The 21,511-nt window shown below is 41.8% G+C and overlaps 1 protein-coding gene across 1 annotated transcript in view; it reads left to right on the top strand.

Moving 5' to 3' along the window:
- Nucleotides 1-21,511, top strand: part of LOC135558910 (DNA-binding protein RFX7-like) — a 37,576-nt gene that overhangs the window by 3,207 nt on the left and 12,858 nt on the right. The window contains exons 2-6 of the mRNA XM_064993131.1: nucleotides 8,655-8,688; nucleotides 18,155-18,237; nucleotides 19,201-19,239; nucleotides 19,395-19,517; nucleotides 20,288-20,404. Coding sequence (XP_064849203.1) covers nucleotides 8,655-8,688; nucleotides 18,155-18,237; nucleotides 19,201-19,239; nucleotides 19,395-19,517; nucleotides 20,288-20,404 — 396 coding nt within the window. The remainder of the gene's footprint in view (nucleotides 1-8,654; nucleotides 8,689-18,154; nucleotides 18,238-19,200; nucleotides 19,240-19,394; nucleotides 19,518-20,287; nucleotides 20,405-21,511) is intronic.

Genomic DNA, 21,511 nt, shown 5'->3' with positions numbered 1-21,511 from the left:
TGATTGGTTCACATATGGTCTGGTCCGTACCAACCAAATGTGGTCTTGTTTGGGGGGAGCATATTGGCTATTATTCTAATGTGTAAAATAATACCCAAACATGCAAAGGAGGATAGTGCATTTTTATACCTTTTTTGTGTACCTGTTCAAGATACATCGCAATGAATAGATCATATATCCATAATTATTAGGGATGTGCATCTTTCCCTTTCAAGACGAGTCTATGTATCTAGATACTTTTGTGTATATATAGTGTATGTGGTAGAGGTCGAACGATTATGATTTTCAACGGCAATATCGATTTATTGGAGGACCAAAAAAAGCCGATACCGATTAATCGGCCAATTTTTTTATTTTATTTTATTTATTTATTTGTTTATTTTTAAAAATAAATAACAATTACTTTGTAATAATGACAATTACAACAATACCGAATGAACACTTATTTTAACTTAATGCATCAATAAAATCAATTTAGCTTCAAATAAATAATGGAACATGTTCAATTTGGTTTAAATAATGCAAAAACAAAGTGTTGGAGAAAAAGTAAAAGTTCAATATGTGCCATGTAAGAAAGCTAACATTTAAGTTCCTTACTCAGAACATGTGAACATATGAAGCTGGTGGTTCCTTTTAACATGAGTCTTCAATATTTTTTAACTGTTATTTAACTAGGCAAGTCAGTTAAGAACAAATTCTTATTTTCAATGACGGCCTAGGAACAGTGGGTTAACTGCCTGTTCAGGGGTAGAACGACAGATTTGTACCTTGTAAGCTCGGGGATTTGAACTTGCAACCTTCCGGTTACTAGTCCAACACTCTACCCACTAGGCTAACCTGCCGCAATATTCCCAGGTAAGAAGTTCTAAATTGTAGTTATTATAGGACTATTTCTCTCTATACCATTTGTATTTCATATACCTTTGACTATTGGATGTTCTTATAGGCACTTTAGTATTGCCAGTGAAACAGTATAGCTTCCATCCATCTCCCTCGCTGCTACCTGGGCTCGATCCAGGAACACATTGACAACAGCCACCCTCGAAGCAGCGTTACCCATGCAGAGCAAGGGGAACAACTACTCCAAGTCTCAGAGCGAGTGACGTTTGAAACGCTATTAGCGCGTACCCCGCTAACAAGCTAGCCATTTCACATTGGTTACACCAGCCTAATCTCGGGAGTTGATAGGCTTGAAGTCATAAACAGCGCAATGCTTGAAGCATTGCGAAGAGCTGTTAGCAAAATGCACGAAAGTGCTGTTTGAATGAATGCTTACGAGCCTGCTGGTTCCTACCATCACTCAGTCAGGCTGCTCTATGAAATCATAGACTTAATTATAACATAATAACACACACAAATACGAGCCTTAGGTCATTAATATGGTCGAATCCGGAAACTATAATTTCGAAAACAAAACGTTTATTCTTTCAGTGAAATACGGAACCGCTCTGAATTTTATCTAACGGATGGCATCCCTAAGTCTAAATATTGCTGTTACATTGCACAACCTTCAATGTTATGTCATAATTACGTAAAATTCTGGCAAATTGGTTCGCAATGAGCCAGGCGGCCCAAACTGTTGCATATACCCTGACTCTGCGTGCAATGAACGCAAGAGAAGTAACACAATTCCACCTAGTTAATATTGCCTGCTAACCTTTTCTTTTAGCTAAATATGCAGGTTTAAAAATATATACTTCTGTGTATTGATTTTAAGAAAGGCATTGATGTTTATGGTTAGGCACACGTTGGAGCAACGACAATCCTTTTTCGCGAATGGGCACCGCATCGATTATATGCAACGCAGGACACGCTCGATAAACTAGTAATATCATCAACCATGTGTAGTTATAACTAGTGCTTATAATTGATTGATTGTTTTTCATAAGATAAGTTTTTAATGCTAGTTAGCAATTTACCTTGGCTTCTTACTGCATTCACGAAACAGGCGGGCTCCTCGTGAGGCAGGTGGTTTGAGCATTGAACTAGTTAACCGTAAGGTTGCAAATTGAATCCCTGAGCTGACAAGGTAAAAAATCTGTCGTTCTGCCCCTGAACAAGGCAGTTAACCCACCTAACCCTCCTAGGCCGTCATTGAAAATAAGAATGTGTTCTTAACTGACTTACCTCGTTAAATAAAGTTGTAAAAAATATTTTTTCAATTGGCAAAATCGGCGTCCAAAAATACATATTTCCGATTGTTATGAAAACTTGAAATCGGCCCTAATTAATCGGCCATTCCGATCAATCGGTCGACCTCTAGTTTTTGGAGAACTTGGTCACAGTTTTCTACTGTCATTTTGTTACAAAACTTCACATCTGCACTGTTCTTCAAGTAAATGTGTTTTTGTAACATTGTCAGTGGAAATTGTTGAACATTGTCCTTGTGCATAGAGTTGTATGGTTTGTTTAACTTTGCAATCAATGGTTTTTCTTTGGCATGCATATTAAGGTGAAGAATCTGTCTCGGCATCATTCTGTTACCATGGAATTGCCCTAATGTTAACCTACAGGTTTGAGTCCTGAATGGTGCATATTACACTTGACTGGGTGAGTACAGCCTGAGTGATAGATGATACCTATGATCTACATTTGGAGAGCTGGCACAGAAGTAAATGCAGCCTCCCATGGAAAAGATCTGTCCTTGGCTTGGTTCTGGTGGCGCTGCACTGCCCTTTGGAAAGTTATGATGAGAGCTTTGCATGTCTCTCGAGTCAGTGGGAGACTGAGGATTGATTTGGCAGTTTTTATACTGAACAAAAATATAAACGCAACATGTAAAGTGTTGGTCGTGCCTCTTGAGTGGCACGATGCATTGCAGTGCTAGCTGTGCTACTACCGATTCTGGGTTCGAGTCCAAACTCTGTCGCAGCCAGCCGCAACCTGGAGACCCATGGGGCAGCGCACAATTAGCCGAGTGTCGTCCAGGTTAGGGGAGGGTTCGGCCACCAGGGATGTCCTTGTCCCATCGTGCACTAGCAACTCCTGTGGCGGGCCCAGGCGCAGCACACGCTGACATGGTCGCCAGGTGTATGGCATTTCCTCCGACTCATTGGTGTGGCTGGCTTCCGGTTTAAGTGGGTATTGTGTGAAGAAGCAGTGTAGCTTGGTTGGGTTGTATTTCGGAGGACGCATGACTCTCGACCTTTGCCTCTCCCGAGTCCGTACGGGAGTTGCAGCGATGAGACAAGACTGTAACTACCACTTGGATACCACAAAATTGGGGAGAAAAAGGGCAAAACAATATATATTTTTTTTAAGATCCCAGAAATGTTCCATACACACACACAGCTTTGTTTCTCTGAAATATTGTGCACAAATGTATATCCCAGTCAGTGAGTATTTCTTCCTTTGCCAAGATAATCCATCCACCTGACATGTGTGGTATATCAAGAAGCTGATTAAACAGCTTGATCTTTACACTGGTGCACCTTGTGCTGGGGACAAAAAAAGGCCACTCAAAAATATGCAGTTTTGTCACAAAACCCAATGCCACAAATGTCTCAAGTTTTGAGGGAGTGTGCAATTGGCATGGTGGCTTCAGGAATGTCCTCCAGAGCTGTTGCCAGAGAATGTAATAATAATTTCTCTAGCATAAGCCGCCTCCAACTTTGTTTTAGAGAATTTTGCAGTATGTCCAACTGGCCTCATGTATGGTATCGTGTGGGCGAACAGTTTGCTGATGTCAATGTTGTAAACAGAATGCCCCATGGTGGGGTTATGGTATGGATAGGCATAAGCTACAGACATCGAACACCAATTGCATTTTATCTATGACAATTGGAATGTATTGAGATACTGTGACGAGAGCGAGAGCTGCTTGCTTTTTCATGACTCTTGTCTCTTTTTCGGCCAGAAATACAAAATCTTAGGAGAAAGAGTGAGATTTGAATTTGTGAATTTTTCCTTGTGAAACAGCTGAGTGGGCTGTCTGAGTAAGATACAGTACATCGGATTAAAATTTAGGCAAATAAGGCTGCAATACATTAGTTCAATCTGCCCTTTAAAGGACTTTATTTTAAGAATGTGAAATGTCAGAAAAATAGTAGCAATTTATTTAAGCTTTTATTTCTTTCATCGCATTCCCAGTAGGTCAGAAGTTTACATACTCAATTAGTATTTGGTAGCATTGCCTTTAAATTGTTTAACTTGGGTCAAACATTTCAGGTAGCCTTCCACAAGCTGCCTACAATAAGTTGGGTGAATTTTGGCCCATTCCTCCTGACAGAGCTGGTGTAACTGAGTCAGGTTTGTCAGCCTCCTTGTTCACACACGCTTTTTCAGTTCTGCCCACAAATTTTCTATAGGATTGAGGTCAGGGCTTTGTGATGGCCACTACAATAGCTTGACTTTGTTGTCATTAAGCCATTTTGACACAACTTTGGAAGTATGCTTGGGGTCATTGTCCATTTGGAAGACCCATTTGCGACCAAGCTTTAACTTCCTGCCTGATGTCTTGAGATGTTGCTTCAAAATATCTACATAATTATCCTCCCTCCTGATGCCATCTATTTTGTGAAGTGCACCAGTCCCTCCTGCAGCAAAGCACCCTGGGGAACATGATGCTGCCACCCCTGTGCTGCACGGTTGGGATGGTGTTCTTCAGCTTGCAAGACTCCCCCTCTTTCCTCCAAACATAACGAAGGTCATTATGGTCAAACAGTTCTATTTTTGTTTCATCAAACCAGAGGATATTTTTCCCAAAAGTACGATCTTTGTGCCCATGTGCAGTTGCAAACCGTAGTCTGGCTTTTTTATGGCGGTTTTGGAGCAGTGGTTTCTTCCTTGCTGAGCGGGATTTCAGGTTATGTCGATATAGGACTCGTTTTACTGTCGATATAGATACTTTTGTACCTGTTTCCTCCAGCATCTTCACAAGGTCCTTTGCTGTTGTTCTGGGATTGATTTTCACTTTTCGCACCAAAGTACGTTCATCTCTAGGAGACAGAACGCGTCTCCTTCCTGAGCGATATGACGGCTGCGTGGTCTCATGGTGTTTATACTTGCTTACTATTATTGGTACAGATGAACGTGGTACCTTCAGGCGTTAGAAATTGTTCCCAAGGATGAACCAGACTTGTGGAGGTCCACAATTTTTTGTCTGAGGTCTTGGCTGATTTCTTCAGATATTCCCATGATGTCAAGCAAAGAGGCACTGAGTTTGAAGGTAGGCCTTGAAATACATCCACAGGTACACCTCCAATTGACTCAAATGATGTCAATTAGCCTATCAGAAGCTTCTAAAGCCATGACATTTTCTGGAATTTTCCAAGCTGTATAAAGGCACAGTCAACTTAGTGTATGTAAACTTCTGACCCACTGGAATTGTGATACAGTGAAATAATCTTTCTGTAAACAATTGTTGGAAAAATTACTTGTCATGCACGAAGTAGATGTCCTAACCGGCTTGCCAAAACTATAGTCTGTTAACAAGATATGTGTTGAGTGGTTGAAAAACGAGTTTTAATGACTCCAACCTAAATGTATGTAAACTGCCGACATCAACTGGATGGATGATTTATAAAGCCAGGCACATTTAACAGTTAGGCTATTGATTATAGACCTAATTAGGTTGGTTTGCTCTCTACTCACTTTTCTTTAGACAATTAGGTAAGTGCTATTTTTTCATATCTTATCTCCACTGCTGCCTCTGCCGCATTGTTTTCAACACCAATATACTGGTTAATTTAGCTATTATGCACATAGCAAAATGGTCTAAGAAAAGGCGCCAATTCAACAGCGCACTATTATTTCAGAACCGTGAAAAGCGACCGCTATCAAACGTGGGAGAAAGCGCATTTGATATAAAATAATATTTTTATTAGTGTTGCACCGCTGTCCTTAACCATATACAATTTCAGTAACATGTCTTAGAGTGATGGACTGTTATGGCCTGCGCAATGGATTAGTCCACTCAGACAGTCGCAAATCGAACAGTTGTCTTGTACACCATGTTTTTAGTGTATGTCACTGCTCAACTAAAGAAATCTTGGTCGACCAACAGCCTATCGACCAAACAATCGGCCAGTCGACCAAATGGGGACAGCCCTAAATATTGCTAAAGTTAATGTAACAAAATATTGTTTTCTGAAGTCCTCGTTAAAGCAGTTGTGAGACTCGAGTGAAGGGATGTCATGTCTTTGGTGGTAGCTCTATTTAACAGTTGACCTACTGTCTTTAAACCTCTGTGAAAGTTATGTTCGATCTGATTATAGGCCAACTGTAACTCCCAGTTGTAGTAGTGGGCTGTATCTGCTCCACACACAATTTGGTGGCTGTTCTGATGGTATGTCAGGCTTCAGTTTAAAAGATTCACCATCACCACTCTAGCGGAAGAATATGAAATCAGAGAGGTTCAGAGAGGCTCGCCGTTGGAGGGTCTCCTCACATTGATAATTCAGAATAGCACAGCTTTGGTGCTCCAGCCTTCCCGAGTGTCAGGCTATACTGTCTGCGGTTGCTGAGGTTTAGAGGTGAATGTCAGGCAATCCAATTTCTCCCTGAAGCGGCCATATTGAGGGAGGGTGGCAGACAGTGAGCCTCCAGGGCTGCCCCTTCCTGCCAGCTCTGACTGTTTACGTTCAATAGGGGGGAGTGCAGGAGGGGCCAGCTGGGGGGGGGGGGTCTTCTCTGCTGCTTTTGGAAATCAGGGTGCTTTTCAGGAAAAAACGATACACACAGTCCCTATTAATGTAACATTTTAGTGTTTATTATTTCAAAAGATGTGAATTATTTGAACATGTCAGGTCATATTACCAGTTATCATTTTCTAATGTTGATTTGTGTTTTGACTTGGTTCTTATCTCTCTCAATGTTTCAGAATTATTTATTAAAAGGCTGAAATAAGATCTGGTGTGGTAGATGTAGGCACAGTAGTTGATGATCATTCAAGGGTTTCTGAATGGGGTTACTAAGAGTAATTCAATACATGCAGCAGTTAGTTGCTTAGTGCAGAAAGGTTTTTGTGAGACAAAATCCTGCAAATAAATACAATCAATCATGTAAATCTCAAGCTGTGGCGGTTGGTGCATGCCACTAAATAAACTAAAATAATTAGATCAGACATGTTGAAGTTTACCTCAGTGACCTGGTGCACCTTGGATATAGATGAATGAGACCAACAGGCAGTGTGAGGGGGTTCATCCCTCAGAGCTGAACTCCTCTACTGCCAGCCCAGGGTTCAACAGGATGTGTTTAGAAACCAAACCTCCTCAGTCTCAACGTACGTACAGTCTCAACGTAGGTACATTGCATGGCAATGAGTCCATGTTTCACATGAAAATCACCAAACTCAGAATTTAGGGGCATAATTAGGGGCATAATTGCTGCAGAACATTTTAAAACTGGAGTGATGTGCAGTAAGGAGCCGGCAGGGAGAATCTAAATCCTGTCTTCCCCTTTCCCAATCCCCTCCCAGCTCCCCACAGCAACAATGACTTAACGAGGCGCTCTCTCGGTACCTGCCTGGCCTTACCTAGAAACAGCTTAATGAGAGGAACCTGGCAGACCTGCTTATTATCAACAATGAGAAATCCTGGCCTCACCTAGTAACAGTCCATTAAAGCTTTACTTTCTCTGTCACAGCTAATAACAGTCTCCTGATTCTGATCTGCCCTGAGTAACCTAGTAACAGCCCCTCAGTCTGCCTGACTTTTACTTAACAAATAAGTAAGTCCTAGGTTCTGCCCCTTCATTGTAATAGATGATCAAATAGAAGCAGCCGGCCTCATTATGAGGAGTTCATGCATTGCTTCTTAGCTGTATGAGAGGCCATTGCTACTATGTTATCCAGGTAAACTGACTTGAATGTGGGCTGAGCCACACAGAGAGTTACCATGTGGTTCAGTTGAAGTGTCATGGACCACGCACCTCTTGAGCTGCAGAATGTGTAGGCACACCAATACTGAGTGAGAGAAAGTGTTTTCAATTCTGCATCTCTCAATTAACCTTTTGAGTTGTGTTGTGGTTCACACCAATGTCTAGGCCTTGTCTCACGTGACATTTCTGAAGGCTATGGAGAGGAAATTGGGTCAATTCAGGCTATGGGAGTAGATGTGTGTTGTTTTTGAGTGGGCGGCCTCAGCAAGGGGCCACGAGAATCTCCTGTAAAAGCATTGAGCAGCCTCTTCGCCCACTTCACTGTGGGGAACTGTAGCAGGTTGAATGAACGATTGTAACCAACAGTCAGTGAGTCCGTTTTCTCTTTGATTTTAACTGTCTGTCTGAGAGAGCTTGTCTGTCTCTTATAGGTCCTTTGACTAATATGCTGTGGGATAATTTAGTGATAGGTTGACTTTCCTTTCTGTAGTTCTATCAGTATATTGTCTTGAGGTCAATTCAGATTTTACAGTACCTTTTTATATGGATTAGGCCGAGATACCGGTTTGTACTGGATTGAAGTCCCCTCAATGACTTTCTGAGGGAGGTGTTATAAATGGGCATTGAGTGCTATAGAACATTTATGTAGTGTCTGTCTCCATTTTTACATATGACAACGTGTTCCTAGGATATATTGGTTACGACCAGGGAGAAGCTGGTGAGAGGGTTGTCTCATGCCTTATGTTACAGTGATTTATTAATACATCCGGTGTATGCATGGTGCTCACGTTACACTTGCGTCATACTAATTTGTCTTATGTTTCTCTTTTTTTCAGTAAATCTGTACAGTCAAAGGTGGACAATATTTTGGTGAGTTTTCCTTGTCATAATGCCTTTAACCACAATGTATGCTCTGTTCATAATTGTTACACTTTTCCCCCCAATGTTTAAGGTGGGTTTTGACTTGAGTAAGGTCAATTTTAGGTTTCTGAAATGTAATCTCTGTGCTTATCTCACCTCTTCTTCAGTGTCGTGAGACTGTTAGAGGATGAAGAGAAGCAGCATTGCCATCTACTGTCTGTAGTATTTTAACAGGTGGTCCTATGATCGACTTATTTATACCACACTTGATGTCAGAGCTGAAAGTAGCCCTGTTATGAAACAGCCATTGCTGACCATAAAATACTGCTCAGTCCTGTTGGATGATCTCACTGAAACTCCACTAACCCATTTAATCTTACTTCATGAGTCCTATAGTTATACTACACAGTATTTGGCTCGTAATGGTCTCTAGAAGATGGGATGAAATGATTTACCTCTGTGCTTGGTGTTGTAACCAAAACAGTGGTCATGTCCCTTTGTCATCACCTCATCTTTTTAGCCCTTTGTGGGGGTTTTTCTCATAGGTTCTGGCCTTCAACTGAAATTCAGTCAACCACGGTGTGATTGAACATACATTATCATCTAAAGCACAACTTGACATACTTGAACATAACTCATCTGCAGCACATGGCTTACCTGAAAGTTCAAGATGTTTACGTGTGTTCATGTGAGGATTTGGCCCTATGTACTGTAATTGAGCAAGTATAGAAATATTTTGCCTGTCAATAGAGATGGGTGCTATACAACACTGAGGTAAGATCCAGTGCATTGCCACCAGGTGAGGCAGGAGAATGAGCAGAGGTCAAGGCTACACTCTAGTTACTCTGGGAAACCTGCTGTGTTTACTCAATACTGCAGGCTGGGCTTCAGCTTGTCAGAGGTGTATCTTACCAAGAGGTATGTTGAGGATAGACGGCTAGACCTGTCAAAGCAATCAAATCACCCACCACCACTGCAACATAGTAACCTGCGTTTTGCACTCGGGCTCAGGTCAACGGTTGTTTGTTTTCCTTGACCTGCCTTGCCTCTCCTCCTCCTCAGTGAAAGGGGACCCCAATCCCAGTGGTTAAAGTCCTGTCTCGTGTACTGTTAAGTGCCGAATCCAGAATCCCTGGTCCTAAAGTTTCACACAAATCTCCATGTTCGTGGCAGGTGCCAGAGTTAGCAAAACACGCATGAGCTCCCGTGCTCCAGTCAGCTCCCGTGCTCCAGTCAGCTCCCGTGCTCCAGTCAGCTTTACGGTGCTAAATGTTGCAATCTCAAACAATACCTTGCATCAGCTGCGCTCATTAAAGGTTAATGCCTTCAGTTGTATTCCACAAGGGTCTTGTGTTTTTCAATTCCGACAGATTTTGTTTTCTTTGCCTCTTAAGGATTTCTAGAGGACATGGGAAAGTACTAGTGTCTAATATTAACTGCGCTCTCTCCCCCTCTGTTTTCATTTACAGACTTTGAATGTGTCAGCGGTGGTGATAAGTAGAACATACATCAATAATGAAACTTGTGTTGATACACTGTGGTTGTTTCCTGCCTCAGACTGTCTTATGGAGATGTGAGAGTGGTCTCTGGGGAGAGGTGGCTGTTTTTAGTCTTTCTAAGGAGTAACCCATCTCCGTGTGTGTTGAATCACTAATGCCTAGCCCTCGCTCCACTAGTAATGTCTTAGTACTATTACTAGGCTTCCACCATCAGGGTCTGCATGATACATCTCTTTCTGGTGTCTGGCCTCATATCAAACTGGTTCTGTTCAGATGTCCTCAGTTATAGTTGCCCTTTGTGTGAATATTAATTCGCTGTAGAGCTTTGGGTTTAGACTCCGAGAGGTTAGTGGTTCTTAGAGAGAGAGAGATATATAATATGACATTTGTAATGTCTTTATTGTTTTGAAACTTCTGTATGTGTAATGTTTACTGTTCATTTTTATTGTTTATTTCACTTTATATATTCACTGTATATATTATCTACCTCACTTGCTTTGGCAATGTTAACACATGTTTCCCATGCCAATAAAGCCCTTGAATTGAAATTGAATTGAATTGAGAGAACACAAAGTAGATAATGTACAGTATCAGGCCAATGTAACCAGAGGCTTAACCTGTTAATTACCATTTTTTTTCTCCCTGTGTGTTATCGTTTCCTCTAATAGCTTTCAGTTTCTCTGAACCTCAACACAACCAATCTGGTTCCTCTCACGTCTAGTTCATTCTCCTAGATGGTATCAGGCTCGGTAATAAAGTTGTCGGGTTGACGCCATACCTCAGATTTGCCGACACATAGCATAGCTAGTTGTGTAACTGCCATTTATGAACTTGTCTTTCATCCAACAAAAAGCTATAGTGTTGTTGTTGGTGTGAGAATACAACCAGGCTATAATTGTTCTGTTGATGTTGTTGGTACCGAGGGGCCTGATATATGATTATGGATGGTGGTGGATGGGTATTTAACCTTGGCCGTGTGAAGGTGCAGGGGAGTGTAGACTGTCTGCTGACACTGACTCATTTAGGATTGTCATCCAAGTGTGGACCCTTGCCCCTGTGAAGGGTGCTGTAGTTTGTAGGGTCTTCAGACCCAGGCCAGTCAAAGTCCAAATGAATTTCAGAGATGTAAGGTCTAAGTGGCTGAAGTTGAATGACTACAGAAGCGGGGCTGGGCGACTATATGGAATTAATTTGAATGTATGTTTTAATGCGCATTTGTCTTTTTGGTCTTGTCTCCTTCGATCTTTCTGTGCTGTGTGCACTGTGCACCTTCCCACTCAGACACCAAGCCCCTCCCCCCGCCTCTCACGACATCAAAGCCGAAAGATCATTTCAACCTCTGACAACAAGTAGTTTCAACTTGCTATTTGCATTTGAGGTTTGGTCCAACAATTGGTTGATTCCCCTTCTAACGATAACCTTTTTTATGTCTCAACTCCCAAAATTTAGAACAGAGCAGACCCTACTAAAATGATAGTATCAATGAACATAATTGTGGAAAATGAATGCTCCGGTTTTGTTGTGCATGGCATTGTGGTACCACCTACTGCTAGCAGCATTTTAGTACTGTTATGTGCTAGCTGTCTAGGTTTAAAAAATGTTCTACGATGTGATTATTTCTCTCACTATCACTTGCATGATGGGATAAAACTTTCATACTGAACCATAGCCAACAGTGAGGAATCTTGTACGCCCAAGCAGTGATGACTACTGGTATCCATATACAGAAGTGGGTAGGTTACTTTCTGAGTGTAATCCATTAGTTACTAGTTACCTGTCCAAAATTGTAATTGATAACGTAACTTTTGGATTACCAAAACTCTGTAACGTAATATGATTACATTCGTAACTTTTAGATTACTTTCCCCTTAAGAGGCATTAGAAGAAGACAAATGTATGTTACAAATTGAACTACATCTATTGCAGGATAAATCAATCTTAATGTTTACGCGGCTGGCCATATATGGATGTTAAATTTTACTTTATGGGTTGGTTATGTATGCTTCTTCTATCCCATCGCTTTCTACTACATATAATTTAATCGTATTATTATATCTTTACATTAAAAACCAAAGTCTATCAGAATTCCAGTCATTCCAGTAAATGTTATACCCCTTGATCTTCAAGAATAGGACTTGGAAATATTGAAGTATAGATTAGCCAAATTGTTTTACCTGAGCATCACCCCAAAACTAAGGACTTATTAGCCAGCTCTACTCTGTTATGATTTTGTTGTCATGGAGGACTGATTGGACTCATTGATTGGAGTTGAAAAATGAAATGCTGCGTCATGAAATGGCATGCTTTGAGCAGTACTGAAGAAAAAAAAGACCCACTTGTATTCCATAGGCTTGCAACAGCTACACAATGCGGATGCAAGAGCGCATTTTTCACTCTGTCCACTGGTTTCAAAAACAATGATTGCTAGGCAGCTTAAACTTCTTGAATTCAACCATTATTGGGTTCAAATACACCTTTAGATTTGAACAGCCATCCACAACAACCACAATCCATAAGGCACAAATAGCTAAATGAGGGAGCAGCAGTGTGATTCACATCAATACGCGATGTAGACATCAATAATAAGTGATATCCGTATCGCCGTAGACTACACCACTGCTGTCGTCCTTACCTCCAAGTGTATATTCAAGTTGGATCATCTTTGGATACCGACAGCAGTCACACCATCGGAAGACAGCTTGGACTCTAGCCAACAAAAGCCCATTCCTGCTCTTTTCCCGCGATTCATCAAACACATTTGGTGTGTCATCATAGGGGTCTCTGGCTTGTAGTCCGACTCGCTCAGGTGGAACGAACTTCAACTTGAACCTTTTTTCAATGCTGATTTGAATGTCATATAGAAAGCAGGTGTCAACTTTTTCCCACAAATGTTCTTTCTGAATTTAAAAGTAATCATCTAGTTTTTCAAAAGTATCTAATCTGATTACAATATTTTTGCTGGTAACAGATTACAGTTAGTTTTTTTTGTAATCCGTGACTCCCCAACCCTGTCCGTATAAATATAGTTGACAATTTGTATTGGACTTTGTAGTCTATGGTTTGTAGAGTATTTGAAAAACATGGACTTGTCCTTCCACTTTGGAAGTGTGCTGTATGAAGTAGTGGGGCTTGTCCTTCCACTTTGGAAGTGTGCTGTGTGAAGTAGTGGGGCTTGTCCTTCCACTTTGGAAGTGTGCTGTGTGAAGTAGTGGGGCTTGTCTGGCAGCAGCAGGGTGTGATGTCCTTTGCTCCACCAGTGAAGGACCAATAGTAGTCATGGCTCCTTTGTCTGACAGAGGGTGTGTAACGTAGCCCAGCATGTCTGTCTATTCCCTTCCACTCCATGAGACTCTCCTTCTAAAAAGGGGAGTCCAGTTGGCTCCACGACGTCTGTATGTATGTATTTACCCCCCCCCCCAATCGCTAACTCTGCTCAGTGGCTGATAACTTTAGCCATTGGCAAGCTCCCGTTCCCCTAGCAACAAAGAAGTGAATAGAGGAGACAGAGGGGCGAATACTTCTATTCTTAGAAACCAATTCAACGGGGGGGGGGCTGGCTGGCTGGCTATGTTTGGCTATGTTTGACGGGGGCTGCTGACCATACCGCTAGCAGAGGCCAGTCCAGGGGAAAGGGTTAATGACAGGGGATTTCAGTTTATCTCAGTCTGCCGGCGCTGCGCACAAACACCCCCCCCCAGACCCAACTATGGCTGTCAGGCTCTGTGCACTCATGCCGTTAAGACACACTTGTCAGCATCTCTGTGTTTGAATGTTTGTCCCCTCCCTGCTATGGCACCCAGAGCTTCTCTTTATGGTCATGTGTTGGGTGTTTACCTCTTTTCCATAATGTTGGTGTCAGAGATGCTGCTCTGGACATTTGGGCAGTTTTGGCTGTCCACTGCAGTCCGCACCACAATGTAAAGCACTGGTCTGGTGGTCTGATGTTCCCTAGCGTTGGTGTCCTATAGGAGACACCATTTAAACAAAAGCTTGTTTACGAGAGCTTAACTGCCCGCTCCGCTCTGCTAGCCCCCGGATTAGGTATTCCTCGGATTATTGCTACCTCCGATGACTTCCTCTATGGGGGGGTTGGTTGGGTCATTGAAATGCCATGTCTGTATCCCTTCTGCTTTTAGATGTTGTCGTGATCCATCAATAGGTATTGAAATAGTGCATTGCACTCACAGCTTCATATTAAATAAACATTAATTTAAGTGTTTGCCTCTAAATAGTTTTTGTAAAAAATATAACAATTAGGTGCTAGATAAAACAATCGTACTACATGTTGGTTACTGTTTTAAAACAGTGAATATTGTGTAGTAGTCAGAAGCACCATGTCCCCTTCAGCTCATCAAGAATCCAGAACGTGATGTGGGAGCCTGCTCCTCCCCCTGCAGGGCCCTCGCGCTCCGTGTTGGAGAGTTGTGCCTGGAGCCAAAGTCTCTCGTCTGCCGCCTTCTACTCCAGCAGAATTTAAATCACCCCTGCCCCGCCCTATCATCTTCCCTATTCCCTTTGAAACAGCATGTTGGAGAGGGCTGTTTCTGTTTGTAGCTCTGGGCCCAGCCATTCTCCAAACACTGAACTGGGTTGGGTTCAACTGGCACCCACCATCCATTGTAGTACTGGGGTAGAGAGAGGGTGAGAGATAGAGATTGTGCTTTGTTTATTTTTCCGCGTCTGTCTATTAGCCAATGTGTTTCACAGCTGAGCTTAGCAATGTGTATTAATTAAGTATCCAAAGCTTTTTACTATTGTTCTTTGTCATTTATCTTTGTTTCATAGTGTAGTTTCTTCTTTTTATTCAGTTTAGTCACATCTCAATTTGCAATACGTTTGCCAATCGGTTGTGCAGCCAGACTTATTTGCCATACCTTTTGCCTCCTCCCTCTCAACCATACAATTTTTCAATTCCCCATCAATCCACTGGGATTTAACTGTGTGTGTGTGCCAGCACGTTTCAAAGCTTGTGTCTATGTGTGATTGAGAGGGAGGTTAAAGCGAGAAACCGACAGTGAATAAGAGTGCAAGCGTGATTCAGTGCTTGCTTGCTTTGTTTACTGTTGTAAGTTGTACTTATCTGTGGCATATGTGGCCACTTGCTGTTGCAGTAGTTGTATTTCTGTTAGTGCTCTGCCCAGGCGGGGAGTGGAGGTGGTCACTGAGCAGTGGAGATCAGATCATGGAGTAATACAGCCCCAAAGCCCCTCTGTCACGACATCTGTGAGACCCAGTGCTGCACGTGCCCCACCCCAAAATTGTTGGCATGTCTTCCAAAGTCTCTCAGTGAAATTGCTTCCTAATACGTAAACCATCATCCCAGTTAATGTTTGTTGATGTTTTGTAAAACATGTCATAGACTTGGGTAGCAGGGCTACATACAGCCCTAAGGCATCTATCTTGTCTGTGTGACACCCTAATCATCTGCATTCACATGGAAAAGTCTGCCTCCAGCGTTATTTGACTAACCGCAAATAACTGTCTAAAAAGAAATAGAAAGTAATGAACTTTAAAATGCATTTTGTTCCACCCTCAAAGACTGTCTGTTTGTTAGGTTAGCAGGTATCAGTGTTTTAAAGTTATTTCACTGTCACATGGTAGCTGCAACAACCCCCTCTGGATATTGCAGGGATCCATCACCTCATATTTATCCTCATGTTCCTTCAAGGTCTTCTCATAGGGGATTTTCCCACATAGTCCTCTTTTAAAAGAACAGATATCATATGTCTCATGTTGTCTTCTCACACTTCAAAACCCCACAATCTCTTAGCCCATAGATCACATTTCAAACAAATAATCTGAACATAACTCCACACACATTTTGGTATTTCTGTGCATCCTTGACAAGGGCTAAAATCAATATCCCAAAACGATATCCAACCTGCACATCTCTTCTCTTTTGTGGCGCTAATGTAAGGGTTTATGGCAGGGGAAACAGTGTTGCAGTAGTCTAGTGTGTGGTGTGGGAATTTTGGTGTTGGCATTGCCCTAAAAAATGGAACCGGACTGTCGGATTTCTAGAGAACCGAAGTCAGACCACCTTTCGAGATGGTCTCCGGTCGCTTCAGGGACTCTTTTGAGGGGCCTGAGTTCCTTTGAAGTGTTCACACTGCACCAAAATGAAGTGAACTGCACTGAATTTTTTTGTTGTTGCTAAAAGGGACCAAGTGTGAAAAAATCCTTAGGAGCTCTCAATACACACACACACACACACACACACACACACACACACACACACACACCCTCTCCCCTCGATGGAAACATTTGTTTGATCACATTAAGAGATTTCCTCATGGCTTTTGTCATTGTGGCAGGGATGAGGACCCCCTGTGTTGATCTTTAACACCCTGTGGTATTTGTTGCACACACACGTTTTTAGAAACATTCAGAATCCAAGAGGTTGAATGTTTTTGTGTAATGTTGTTTATCCTGACACTCGTCCACATTGATCTGTTTATCAGGACGCATCCAGGATCCTTGTGAACCAGACCTCGACAAGATCAGTGGTTCTCTCTGCCGCAACTTCCACCCCTTCTCTTCCCGGATTTTTAAATCTCTCCTTTACATCCCTAATCTCATTTGCAGGATCAACCATGTTTTTGTTTTCCTGTGGGGGGTGGTGGTGTGTTTGTTCCTGAACACTGTTGTCTTTTAGGGTGTTTTTACACATTTTGAGCAGTAGTTAGAATCAGCTTGATTATTTGTAACAATGTTTTTAGTTTTTTTTTGGTCCGGTTTGTTTCACATTGTCAAATGAACTAAAACTCCTAAAACAAATACGTACCCATGCACAAACTGTGTTTCTTGGACAAAAGAATGTGGTGTTCTATGCGTTCCCAGGTGCAGATAGTGTTCAAACTCGTCCAACCAAACTAAAGGGGATTGTTTGAAATGGTTGTTTTCGGTTTCACTGGAACTGAATAGTCTTTGTTGTAGATTTCATAACTTTTGAATTAAAAATGTTATGCTGATGGTGCCTCAAGTCCTACATAGTACAACTAAACACTGTGTTACGACAGCAGAAGCAATGAGAGCACCCGACTTCACTCAGTGGAGAATAGACTAAGAATGGATCATTTAAACAGGAAACGTTTCTGTATTATTCATGCTCTTCAGACTGGAGTGGAAGGCAACCTGTCAGCCTTTGGAATGTATCTTGGTGGATTATTGTAGTAGTGAGAATGAAAAGAATCATTTCCTTTCTCATGAACTGGACTGCCAGTCTGAGAGAGACATCAGTAGAGCATGTTAAATCAGTGGAGTGATAAAGACTACCATGAACACAACTACTACCGATATTTACAATTTTTGCTGCCTTTTAAGCATTCAGTTAAACATCTGCGTCCGTGTGTGTGGTAAGGCACTGCATCTCCGTTCAAAAGGTGTGACTACAGTCCCTGGTTTGAATCCAGGCTGTAGTACATACGGCTGTGATTAGGAGTCCCATAGGGCGCTGCACAATTGGCCCAGCGTCGTCTGGGCCGTCATTGTAAATAATAATTTGTTCTTAACTGGCTTAAAATAGCACACTTGGGAGTGTACCGGTGCTCGACCAGTTGGCAAAAGCCAACATCACCCACGACAGAGAATGGTTGATTGTCAAGGACAATAATTTCCATTATCTTGGCTTTAATGGGTGTCTCGCTGAAATGTTCTTACTCTTTCAAATGACTGCTTGACTTGTTGACTGCTCGATCCACACAGCAGACATTGTGGGCTAGGTTAGGAATGCTGTGTGGCACGTGTAGCGCCAAATTTAACGTGAAGCGTCATTACGTCATGTACCTACTTTATATAGGTATGCACGGTAGCTTTGACATTGTTTTTTAACATCGGCTTTAAACTAGACATCTGGCCGATACCGATGTTGGCATTTTTAGCTATTATTGGCCGATTCCAATATGTTCACCGATATATCGTGCATCCCTACTGTTTGTTATTAAATCCCTCTTCTTCCCTGTGCTCTGCTTTTACAGCAAGATGTGGAGACGTTTACAGACATCGAGAAACTCTACCTCTACCTTAAGTTGCCTTCTGGTCCCAGCAACAGTGAAAAAAGGTAATTGATCATTCTGTCATTTGATTGAACATAGTTTGTTTTGTGTCATGTCTAGATGCAGTTCCACGCCATTTGCACATGACTTAGCCTGTTGTTCATCTACCCCATTATCCATTAGCCTAGTAGCATAATATAGATGTTCTGCACCCTATCCTATCCCCACATGCTACAATGGTTGTCAACATTAGCTTGGACTGTGGTTAAGTCAAACTCTGCTCATTATGCCATACTCTCTCACCTAGAGAGCAAATAGGCTTTGGCTGTTTAAAAAAAAAATAAAATAATAATATTTGCGTTGATTGATTTTGATATTGGACTACCAGTTAGGGGTGTGTGTGTGTGTGTTCAAACATTCTCTCTTCAATAGCAGATAAGCTTTGGTGCTTTTGTTTTTTATTGTTGCGTTAGTTGATTTGATAATGATTTCCCACATATGACTATCACCTGTGTGTGTGTTCTGATTGAAAGTCCTTACTTAATAACTTATTAATAACATCTTTCCTCAACCCTTCATGTTTGACCTTTTTTGCAAAATATGTGTATGTATGTGAGTTTATGCCCCGTCTTCTCTCTAATGTATATTTGATCTTTAACACACACTCGCACACATACGCACGCTTAATTCCAAATGACCCAAGCCCCTACTCCCTAGGAATGTGTGCAGATCTGAGACGATTGGATATGTATTAGGCCTAAGGAATACTGTAATAGCTTTACTTCTGATAGGCTAAGAGGAATTTCCCCACATTGTTTGAACTTATCCAATCCTCTCATCTATAGAAGTGTCCAGGGGCAGTGGCTTGAAGTTAGTTTAGCATCAGGTGACACACACACACTGCTCATTGATGTTGTCAATATCATACCTTGATTGAAAAGCAATGATCAATTCCTACTTGTTCTCCACATCGAATCCTCATCAACCCAACACCTCAACTCCCCAACACTCCACACGATGCCCATCAGGACTGAGAGAGGGTCTGCCAGTCCTGGAGAACTGTCATGGTACATAAACCTCTCTCACTTACAACACAGAGACATGGGGGTGATGTGTGTTGGTTGCGTTTGAAAAATGGGGCGGGAAAGATAGATCCGACTGTAAATGTTTTTTTTTGTGATTGTATTGTAAATAACCTATTTTCTCCTGCTTTCTCTAGCAGTGATCAGAGCTCCATGTCATCAAGCCGCACTCAACAGATGCACGCGTTCAACTGGATTCGCAGTCACCTAGAGGAACACCCAGAAACCTCTCTGCCTAAACAGGAGGTCTATGATGAGTACAAGTGGGTATCTGACAGGGGACATAGGGAAGTGTGAAGCCAATGGGGTTTTGCCCAACTCGGGTCATTTTCAAAGCAATAGCACTGTTAAATACAAATTTAAAACTGTCACCCTGTTTTGATGTTCTGGAAAGGGACACCGGACCAATTTAGAAACATATTGATAGCACTGTGTACAGGTATTTTAGGGAATTTGGGACACCTGATTTAAATTCCATACCAGGTGTAAATGGATGGATTTACTTTTGAATTTGATTTCCATGAGTACTTGACTTCTAAGACGTTTCACAAGAACAAGGTACACATTTGTATGGCCGTTTTATTTTATGACATGAGATACATGTTATGAAAGTACATAACATTTGGCATTTGGCTGTTACTAAATAAATAAGCCTTTAATACAAACTGCCAGCTATGAAGGATCTACATACTGCCAGCCAAAGCACCAATATAAATAGATTCAGAAAGCATGGGAAAAGATGTGCACCATGTGTTGGTAACACTAGAACGGAAAGTCTGAAATGCTATGTGACTGTTACGTAACATGCAGTTTGACGTCCTCATTCATTGCAAATTAAAGTGCTAATAATGCTTCTGATTTCTATGGGAATGTCTTCGCCCAGATGTCACTGTTTTGACGTTTTATTTGATATTCAACATAGTTTATTTGGTTTTACTGAGATTTCCAATGCCTTGTTTATCTGAACCCTACTTCCCCTGTCCAACTAATGTTTACTGTCTGTGTCTGTCTGCCTCTTGTTTGTTTGTTTCAGGAGCTATTGTGACAATCTCTGCTACCACCCACTGAGTGCGGCGGACTTTGGAAAGATCATGAAAAATGTATTTCCAAACATGAAGGCACGTCGACTTGGCATGAGAGGCAAATCAAAATATCCTTCACTGGAATGGTTTGTAGCGAACAATCTGGACTCTGGTCGCAGAACATCTGTTGTCTCAGTTCATGGAGCCTCTAAATATAGAACTGAAATGAAATCAAATAAAGCGTCCTCTGCCTGTAGAGTAGTATAGTAGGACAGAGACACTTAGGGGAATCACTGTGTTCTTGACCTTCAGGAAACAATTTGTGAAATGTCTTTTCAATGTCTTTTCCATGACATCACGACTCTAGACTTGGCAAAGTGACAGTCTCCAATGAGATTAGCGTCCGTAAATGAGTAAAGTGACAAGTGACTTCTGTCTTATTTTGTTGTGGAGTTCAAAAAAAGAATAGCATAAAATACTTGCGTATGAATGCAGTTTTTATTTTCAATGCTGAGCCTTTCTGAAATAGACCTTGTTTTTATATGACGGTTGCAATAGCAACTGAAACTCAATATGAGCGCCCAAGTCAAATCAGACCAAATCAGAACACCTTGAGCTGTGGCTTGCTTAGTAATCTATATCTCCCTTTTTAAATTAACTATTTTCTGTTACCAAAGTTAATACACACTCGACAAAGGTGCAAGTTAATTCAAGATCACACTCTTGGACCTATTTGTCTGTATTTTATCATTTGTTTTGTGTGAGAGAAAGTGAGTCATTCATAACTATGCTATATCTCTGAGTAGCTCTTTGCCTGGTTGTGTGGACACCTCCTAAGTGTATGGAAGTGTTCAACAGGGAGCACCTGCTGTCACACTCTCACACACCAGCATCTGATAAAGACTAGCTCTCACCACAAATCCACAGCGCCTTATTTTGGCAGTGGAGTTGGTTACATCTCCAAAGGTTGGAGGGGAAGAGAAGGTTCAGTGGGAGTGTGAGAGGCCTGAGGGGCTGAGGGATTAGTAGCGGAGTGACTAGTGACTGATGCTGACTGGGAGAGGTCGCAGTTGTAATTGAGAACTTTTTCTTAACTGGGCCTACCTGCTTAAATAAAGGTGGGAAAAAAATAATAATAGCCGTCTCAGCTTCGGGTGAGAAGGCTCTTCCTCAGATCTGTCTGTGAGTGACAACTGACCTTCTGCCCTGAGTCACTTTTCTTACCCTATCCTGTG

Source organism: Oncorhynchus masou, chromosome 2 (genome assembly GCF_036934945.1).
Source record: "Oncorhynchus masou masou isolate Uvic2021 chromosome 2, UVic_Omas_1.1, whole genome shotgun sequence".
Lineage (NCBI taxonomy): Eukaryota > Metazoa > Chordata > Actinopteri > Salmoniformes > Salmonidae > Oncorhynchus > Oncorhynchus masou.
Note: the sequence above shows the minus strand (reverse complement) of the source record. Positions and strands in the feature narration are given on the sequence as shown.